At 41.0% G+C, this 9,786-nt stretch overlaps 1 protein-coding gene across 1 annotated transcript in view; it reads left to right on the top strand.

Moving 5' to 3' along the window:
- LOC105900399 (potassium channel subfamily K member 4) overlaps positions 1 to 8,229 on the top strand; it is a 9,274-nt gene extending 1,045 nt beyond the window's left edge. The window contains exons 2-8 of the mRNA XM_012827699.2: positions 906 to 1,035; positions 1,307 to 1,574; positions 2,747 to 2,861; positions 2,999 to 3,159; positions 3,370 to 3,556; positions 4,276 to 4,418; positions 4,789 to 8,229. Of these exons, the coding sequence (XP_012683153.1) occupies positions 1,386 to 1,574; positions 2,747 to 2,861; positions 2,999 to 3,159; positions 3,370 to 3,556; positions 4,276 to 4,418; positions 4,789 to 5,421 (1,428 nt within the window). The 5' untranslated portion in view covers positions 906 to 1,035; positions 1,307 to 1,385 and the 3' untranslated portion in view covers positions 5,422 to 8,229. The remainder of the gene's footprint in view (positions 1 to 905; positions 1,036 to 1,306; positions 1,575 to 2,746; positions 2,862 to 2,998; positions 3,160 to 3,369; positions 3,557 to 4,275; positions 4,419 to 4,788) is intronic.
- The last annotated feature ends 1,557 nt before the right edge of the window (positions 8,230 to 9,786 follow it).

The raw sequence follows: 9,786 nt of genomic DNA, 5'->3' as shown, positions 1-9,786 counted from the left end.
GGGGAGGCATATAAAAATGTCATGCTTGACTGAGGTCAACATATTGAGAAATGACTAGATGATTTCAAACGACTATTGATGCACCTCAATGTCTGACTCTCTTTCACACTCACGCTCCTCTAAGAGAATCCACTTTGTCAATATAGAAAATGACTCCAAACAGACTGTATATGAAGTATTTGCTCATTACAAACAGACTGTATATGAAGTATTTGCTCATTACAGCCTAGTATCATTTTTCCTTCATTAGTTGTATTTTCTCCTCCCAGTAACCTCCCACCCTTCATTTCTATTGTGCTATTTTTGCATGCACAACATGAATAATGCACAGCATGGATAATGCACAGAATGGGTAATGCACAGCATGGATAATGCACAGCATGGGTAATGCACAGCATGGATAATGCGCCGCATAGGTAATGCACAGCATGGATAATGCACAGCATGGATAATGCACCGCATGATTGGTATATTAATTGCCTTTCTGCTCTGACACATTAACAGGTAAAGGTGTGGTTTCCCTGCAGTGATGACAAATGCTGTGCATATGGATCATTACCAGTCTCAAGTCTCTAGAAGACAATGTTTCTTCCCATTGAGTGTACAAAAATAGCTATGGGAATAACCTGGAGTTTCCCAACAAAGACTACTCTCAAATGCAAATGCTGCTCTTATTAAGGCACACTTAAAGAAACGTCTCATCTCATTTGGGTTAGAGATCTTGAAAGCCCTTTTCTCAAACAACAAAGGCACTGGGCTTATTTGTGCCTGCAATGGTGATAAACAAAATGTATTCTTCCATGAATATTAGACTTTTATGGAACTGTAAAATCATAACTAACTGTGCATGCAATTTTAAGACAGTAAAGACAAAAAGGACTCATGGCAAATGTCCGTGTCTACAGTGACACCCCTGTCGGACTGCGAGAGCGGAGAACTTCCTCGTAGTTACGGATCAAGAGACTCCATTCTTAGTCACCGCAACAAGAACAACAGGAGGAGAAGGAAGGAGGAGTACGAGAGAGACAGGGAAAGGTATGGAACTGTCAGTGGAATGGAATGACTTATCACCACAGAGTGTGTAATACCAAGCATGGGAGTAATCTTTAAATAGTTAAGTGTGATTGCAGGCCCGGAAAAGAGAACCCCACAGGAACAAACAGGAACAAGGACAAACATTTGATTCTGATTTTGATTAAAAGCCTTGCTTTTGCCTGCTGTGTGCGGTGTGGTGTGTGGTGGTGCCCGTGATGTGATTTGATGCGTTGGAGGGGGAGTCCCCTAATGGCTGGAGTTGGTCCTGCAGCTTTGGTGCCGAGCGGAGCAGCACTGCCAGTGGGGGAGGCAGGAAGCGGGGGGGTCTTGGGCTGAGCGGAGGCACCAGCATGCGCTGCTCAACCCTCCTGACCATCTTCACTGGGGTGCTGCTCTACCTGGTGCTGGGGGCTGTGGTGTTCCGAGCCCTTGAGGTGCCCCACGAGGAGGACCAGTACGTCAAACTCCAGATCACGCGGCAGGAGTACCTCGACAACTACACATGCATAACCCCGGAGGTTCTGCAAGCCCTCATTGAGGTAAGAAGAAAAAAAGACATCCTGCAGCCAAGTCCCAGTGACTACATTTTTACCCTTTCTTAGCCCACAATGGCTTTGTTGGACTAACAATAAATGCTGACTTTGAACAGAAAAGGAACTTGCCTTGAACTTTAAGGTGCATCCTATATAATCCATTACACTTTTCTTCAAATTCAGTGAAATTCTCCTCATGTTCCACTAGCTGTGCGTCCATGTTGCTTCAGGAGCGTGGGAGTGGGGTATAATTTAACTGGCTGTTGACCTCAAATATTAACAACCTTTTGCCAGAATTACAGACTGCACCTTCCAGAAATATATATCTATTGTTCAAACTGATTGAAAATGTACTAACTCACTCTTCTTGTGGGAGATCTAGGGGGCATGTGATGGCAGCAGATAAATGTCCCTGCAGAGGGACTTCTCTCTTCTTGAGTAAAAGAAACAAAGTCATAGAGGCACTCACCCGGGTCCCATGAAAGTCCTTAAAGATTCTACTATAAACTTAAACGTGCCTTTGGGTGACTTTAGAGTCTGCAGCAGCACTTTCAGCGTGCCTTTGGGTGACTTTAGAGTCTGCAGCAGCACTTTCAGCGTGCCTTTGGGTGACTTTAGAGTCTGCAGCAGCATTTTCTTCACCATTCTTCATTTCCCTCCCTCCCTCATTGAGTGGTTTGGATACTGATTAACCCTAAAAGTTAAGTGGCCTTTGATCGAATTACAAAATATTTACATAAGTTAAAACGAATAGTTGCAGTAAGTAGGTGCAGTAATTCATTTTTGTTGAGAAAAATGAAAATGCTTCTGGACTAAATTCTGATTGTGTAAGTATGACATGCAAAGTGTTCCAAAAGATTCCTGTTCATTTTACACTTCTAGATTCTCTAGATTCTTCATCTCTGTCTAATGTATTCACATTTCCGGGCCCTCAAAATTGTTCAGAAATACATATAAACTCTTCAGACAAGTATCAGCAAACACAGAAGGCACAGGACCCAGCCTCAACTCATTTTTTTCCACAAGAAAACACTGACTCCACCTTTAAGGTTTGCCTATACCATAAAAGCAACCAAGCAGATTTGTATGCACCCAAGTTTTTCTATTATTTGTTTCAATAATTGTTTTCAGTTACTGTTACTTCCCCTTCTCTCATCCTCCCTTTCTCTGTGTTTCAGAGGCTGGCTGATGCCCTTGGGTCTGGGGCTGATCCTACGGTCAACTCCACCTTTACCAGTGTCTGGGATATATCCAGCGCGCTCTTCTTCTCCGGCACCATCATCACCACCATCGGTGTGTCCCTAGCTGGCTGCCATACCTCTAGACCTGTCTCACGCTCTCTTGTGTCAGCTTCAAAGCCTCTCCTTCTGTTCAGTGCTTATATTGCATTTACATGTCAATACAAGTTTGTGTTATCTGTCTGCCTTCAGGATATGGGAACATTTCCCCCAAAACAGATGGAGGGAAACTCTTCTGTATTTTCTATGCCCTGTTTGGGATTCCCATGTTTGGTATTCTCCTGGCTGGAGTTGGTGACCACCTTGGGACTGGGCTGAGAAATGCTGTTGCCAAAGTAGAGATGTTTTTGATGGTAATATATGATTATATGACAGAGAATATATGATTATCTGATCATCTCTGAATCAGTGACTTCATGCCATAATTTGAAATTATTTATTTTATTTGATATTTTCAGGAAAGTAAAGATATAACATTTTCCAACCAAATAATGTTGCCAGCCATCTTTCAGAAATATTGACAGTAACGTATCCCTTTTGATTTCAATGGATGTCACTGGAAGAAATGGAAGGTGAGCCCTACTATAGTGCGTGTCATCACAGCGGTGCTGTCCATCCTATTGGGGGTAGTCCTCTTCGTCGCTGTGCCCATATTGGTGTTTCAAGAAGTGGAACAGTGGACGCTACTTGAGTCCGCCTACTACGTGGTCATTACGCTCACCACTGTGGGCTTTGGAGACTATGTTGCAGGTGAAATGTTTAATTACATTTAAATTACTTTTAAATGTTTCATTTCAATTCAATTCAATATTGAATTACAAATCATCAACCAGGAATTGTTGAGGTCCATCTGACCACAAATTAGTTAGAGTAAGATTAGAGTTACAAAGAGTAAATAAGAGTTTTTTGCACCAAATAATATAAAATAATATGGTTCAGTGCAAATAATAATATTATAATATTTATGAAAATAATGTAGAATAAAATAATATGGTGGTTATATGCATGGTGGTTATTTGATCGTTTGATATCAGGTTTTTCTCAAAAGTGCACTTGAACCTTGTTAATTCTCAGTTGACAAAATAACAAATACCTCTGGCTAACAGGCCATAAGCAACTATTAAGTGTTATATTATGATCATAGAGTCCACTGATCTTCTCTGAACTTGTATCTGTTTACATCTTGTCAAAGTCTGCCAATTTTCTCTTACTTATCTATCTACAAGCCGTGTGCCCTACAGTGAGACTGTGCTTAGATCATAGTGGTCATTTCATTTGCTGTCTGAATTATTTATCCTATGGTTTTTAAGATTTCTGAATTATTGATAAGTACATGTGTGCAGATCTGTCTCCCCCTAGAGGGAGACACAAAACTTGATGTTTAAAATAACTCCCACTACGACAGTCCTGCAGGTTCCTTTTCACTCTTCCTTTTTGTCAAGCATTTTCCTGCTTGTTTATTTTTCCAGGTGATTCAGGGATTGCAGGAAGTGACCACTGGTACAAGCCTCTTGTGTGGTTCTGGATCCTCGTTGGCTTGGCCTACTTTGCGTCCATCCTTGCCATGATTGGAAACTGGCTGCGGGTACTTTCCAAGAAGACTAGAGCTGAGGTGAGCATTTTTTCAGTTCTGTTCAGTTCAGTTCAGTTCAGTTCAGTTCTGTGTTCTGTTCAGTTCTGTTCTGTTCAGTTCAGTTCAGTTCAGTTCAGTTCAGTTCTGTTCTGTTCTGTTCTGTTCTGTTCTGTTCTGTTCTGTTCTGTTCAGCTCAGTTCTGTTCTGTTCTGTTCTGTTCTGTTCTGTTCTGTTCAGTTCAGTTCAGTTCTGTTCTGTTCTGTTCAGTTCAGTTCAGTTCAGTTCAGTTCTGTTCTGTTCTGTTCTGTTCAGCTCAGCTCAGTTCTGTTCTGTTCTGTTCTGTTCTGTTCAGTTCAGTTCAGTTCAGTTCTCTATTCCCTTATAATCTCTTGCACTGATCTCCCTTTAGATGGAGGAGCTCAGGGCACACGCCACAGACTGGGGACAGAACATACAGAACATGTCTGTGGACTTCCGCATGCCGAACATCGACGACCCGTTCAAGCGTTCCACCAAGCGTAGACGGCGACATGGCCACCGTAGCAACAGCCACGGCCATAGCGGATCTGGCACTGCAGGGGCTAGGGAGGGCGAGAGAGCGAGGGAAGACGGGCAGCAACCTAACAGCGGATCAGGGTCCTCCTTCGGTTCCTACACCTCCAATGAGTCTGAATCAGAGTCTGAGAGCGACTCTGGGGCCACACAGACAGATCGTGTGCCCGATGGAGACGTGGAGAAGGAGAAGGAGAACAAACCACCGCTGTCGGACGCAGCCTTCTGCCAGCCTCTGGATTACTTTGGGGAGAATCTGGCGTTCATTGATGAGTCCTCCGATGCGGTGAGTGGGAAGGTTCATTTGGACCCTCTGACTGACTCCACTCAGCCCAACGATGTCCCCATGCGAAAGCCCAAGAGGAGGCGCCCCAGAAGACCCGCCCCCCAGAAGAGCCCAAAGACGAGCCCCACCAAGCCAGAGAAGAAGGAACCTAACGGAGACGTAGGCCCCCCGACTGACCCCCCTCCTGCTCCTCCAGAGCCTTAACCAAACCAAGACTCTTTTGTTTCTTTGTTGAAGCTTGTGTGACTCTTCTCCACTGGCCAGGTACCAATAAGTAAATCAACAGTTCAGTAGTGTCATGGGTCATGGGTCATGGGTCATGGGAGGACATCAAAAATCAGTGAGTTTCTACAGATAGGTACAATCTAACGAGTAGTTAAACAAGATGAAGATAGTCCTCCATCTTGATGAAGAGCATCAATGACTGCAGACGCCTTGTCTCACTATTCACAGTTCAGTGATTCAGCTCCTCAAAGTGCGCTTACGTTTGTGTGGACCACACAGATTAGAGCAGAGAGAGAGGGGGACAGATGAGAACGATGGGGAAGGAAGGGAATGTCTGCTGGGAAGTGCACCTTGGAATAAACTATCACACCCCTGTTGAGCACTGCCTACAGAATGCTGTCAAAAATGGGCAGTGTCTTGTTTGCAGTCCTGTTTTCTGTTAAATGTCCACTTAAGTTGGAAATCACCAAATAGACAGCTGAAATACTGTCCTTCCAGCCCAGTTTGAAATAGTGCCTCAACAGCTTAGCTTGCAGTGCTACACAGCAAAGACGGACACATTGCAAGCTAACCCAACTCCCCACCAATATGTTTGGTGTAACACTATGCAGATTATACATGTGTTCGGCATCTGCTCTTCTTATCTAAGAAATCATCAACATGTCAACATGATAAAACCTGAAGGACCTGCAGAAAAACATCTCTGCAGTAGTAAATAATAATAGTAAATAATTGCCCTCCAACCTTAGAAAGGAAAAACATTATAAATGTTATAAGGATGTGTGCAAAAAATGTGACAAATGATTTTTTCATCTGTTGCATTCTACAATTTCCATTGTATGGCTGCATTAGATTGCATGTTCAGCACAACTAGACTATCTAGCTAACTAGCCAGCTAGCATGGTGGTTTAATTAGCTTGTATAGTGCTTGCAATGGCACATTCATTATATACTGCTAGCTTATTTTTTATGAGAAGATGGTTTGTTCATGCAGTCATTATTAATTAAATAGCCTTAGCACATTTTTGTGCTGCAATGTCCTGTGCCTCTCCACCAATGCCAATGTTAATTTTTTACGGGTCACAATTAATAAAGATGCTGAAAGCTTGTCCAACCATGTCTGACTAGCAGCAGGTCCTAAGACGTCAAGGTCATTTGGAGGTAGAACAAGGAACTTTCAGTCTGAGCTTTTTTGGGCCGAGATTGGCAAAAGGTGTGACGTCGCACCCCATTAAACATTTATGGTTCTGGTTTTTGAAAAAAAAATACATACTGTTTCTGAAACAATATAATGTTCATAGCATTTGTAAAATATATTTGCATGTATTTTCTTGCAATTATAGAAATGAAAACTCCTTTTCTAAAACACTGTTCCTTCTGCGCCCCAAGAGCGGTCCCCAGTGTTGGCATGACACATGTACCACTAACTAGGAGAGGGGACATTTAAGTTATATATTGGCCTAACAAGTGCATTATCTTATGAAAAACAGAAAACCTTTGGATGTTCACAACATTTTTAAAGTGCAAGGATTTTTTTGTTAGAACGTTATACTTAATATGTGTTTAATTTTGTTATTGTTAAGATTCAAAATGTAATATGTTTTGTAAGTTGTTTTGGATAAAAGCCTACCACATACCTGAATGTAAATGTAAACATGAACACAGAACCAGAAACAGCACCATTACTGGGTCCAGATGGGCTTGGTACTATACTGATTCATATAGTATGGTATAGTATATTGCTATGGTATATTAGTATATTGATACTTATAAGTGTTTGTATGCCTCATCTAAAATGAGTGAAACGCAACAAAAACATTACAGCCAGTATGTATTTTGAGGAAAACAACAACTGTCTTGGATCAATCTTTTTAAAAAGGTGCCATTTTAGAAACTATCACTTTTTCTTGCATCAAGGCCTAAAACAATGGTGTAATTCTACAGTGGATGACTGTTTTTTTGTTTTAGTTTATTTTGTATTCTGTATTCTGCATCTTGATTGTTTGGTTGGGGTATTCTGTTTGTAACGGTTTGCATTTCAGGGTCAGCAAATGTAAATAAAATACAATAAAAAAAAAAAACAAGAAGCAAAGAGAGCATAGCTGGACTGCAAACACTGTTTTTTTTAATCATTCTTTCATTGAGAAGCAATTGTTTTTCACCACAGGAAAACACCCAGTCAATGATCTGCTGTTGTCATAGATTGTTTGGACAATCTTCAAGGGTTGAAGAATCATCAAGGGTACATCTGTGAAGAGTACACCTATGAACCTCTGAGGCTCCACATACAATACACTCAAAATGAGCATGCACTTGATGAACACCTCATATTGTGTAGTATATTCCATTCTGTAGAGGATCATGTATGACCATATACAGTATTTAAAATGATCAGTGATCTTTGACTATCTCAGTGAAACAATGAACTTGTAACCTATCTCCATATACTATCTGGTGAAAAGACATGGAACTGTACAGATAACTATGTTAGGGCAATGGGCTTTATGGCACACTCTGTATAATTATCTTAATGTGCCTTCAGGGAGAAATCCTTCACCTCTTTGCCTGTACGTATGTCTAGGTCAGTAAAAATGATTTCATAGCTTTGGGTCAAAATATATGTTTGATTTCAATTTAGGGCAACTGTGTTTCCCATTATCTTTATGTCCTTTCCAGCCTGTATTATTTGTGTTAGTAGGAACATTAAGAGCTAGTGTTGATGTAGTGATTATTTAAAATGACTAGATGTAATTTGTAAGCTTCACTTTGAGAGTGTGTGTGTGTGTGTGTGTGTGTGTGTGTGTGTGTGTGTGTGTGTGTGTGTGTGTGTGTGTGTGTGTGTGTGTGTGTGTGTGTGTGTGTGTGTGCAAGCACGCTTATGCTCATTTGAGTGTGTAAGAACTGATTATTACCCTTTTTCAAACACAGTCACTGTTTTTCACAGTTTCTTCTTAGATTCCTCTTAGCAATGAAGTGCAATGTTGAGCTTATTAAAAAACAATATTTATACAGGTGGTCAAAAGGTAACAGAATCACATAATGATGTTATAGTTTCAAAAAACAATGGAAATTTGGACAAAGACAATGGAGAAATGTCAGAGAGAGAATTACTTTTCACCTGGATGCAGAGGTTTTATAAAGCATAACTGCACGAGCTTCTCTGAATGTCTTAGCAAGCATGTCTCTAAATGACCTTGTGCTCGAGGACACCCTCTGTACAGACGTCATTGGGACAAGCTGGCACACCGTGTAGTCATCAGCCATTCAGGCAAACCACCACTAGAGGGGAGTAAAACACCTTTTAAAATATGTCCATCTACGTTCAATTACTTTTCTCTCTGCGGTGTTTTGAATTATTTCACTCCTTCCATTGTCATTAACAATAAGAAAAACATCTCTGCTATTAGAGAGTACATTTAAGTGTATACATGGAAGCATAACACATTCATTCAATTTGACACAGACACAAAAACCCTGACAAACAACACCTTGATAAATGAAACCTGTCACATTACAACACACAAAAAACAAACAAACAAAATGTCACAACCACATGATGTGGTTTTCATTATTTAATGGTAATACTCAAAATATGTTTGGTAACGTGTATGGTCTTTATTTACACTTCTTACATGCTAGCTTTTCTCTCTGAAGCTATATTTAGGCTATCTAATTTGTCTCTTTTGTGTTTGTTGTAAGGAGTAACATCAACTGAAAATGAAAGAGGCCACCATATTCTAAAACAACTGATATGGTCACTGTTAGACAAACTATCATAGTATGTTGTCTGAAGTGCAAGATTTTGAGTGGTGGGACTGTGTGCGTGTGTGTGTGCTGGTGTTGTGTGTGAGTTTTCTTGTTGGTATTTTCGGTCTTGCATTTGTGTAGGTGTCCACACCTGTCTTGAGGTCATGACCTTAGTTGGTATTCTTGTCCACTTGGGCATGACCCGTTCTGTTGGCATGGCAGCCAACCAACATGATTGAATGATCACATCAAACATGACAGTCTATCATTTTGACTACCTTGCCATTTGAGTATTTTTTAAGAACAATACAAATACATCTTTAAAATGCCTTCGTTAAATTCATATGGACCTGGAAACTGACGCTGAGTGGCGCCATGCAGCACAATTTAAATGCGGGCTTCTGCGGCTTCTGAGTATGACCTTGAATTCAAGGTCGCTGGTGGATTCTCAATGACAGAGAGAACATTCACTCTTGCAATCTTCCTTACTTGTATTAATCTTTCATGGAGAAAGCAACCTTGTAGGCTACTCATACACCGAGATAGGCTGCCTTTATATTCGTGCGTGATCAGAGTTATTTATTAGGCCAATACTGA

The sequence above is a fragment of the Clupea harengus genome, chromosome 8 (genome assembly GCF_900700415.2).
Source record: "Clupea harengus chromosome 8, Ch_v2.0.2, whole genome shotgun sequence".
In the NCBI taxonomy this organism is placed as follows: Eukaryota; Metazoa; Chordata; class Actinopteri; order Clupeiformes; family Clupeidae; genus Clupea; species Clupea harengus.
Note: the sequence above shows the minus strand (reverse complement) of the source record. Positions and strands in the feature narration are given on the sequence as shown.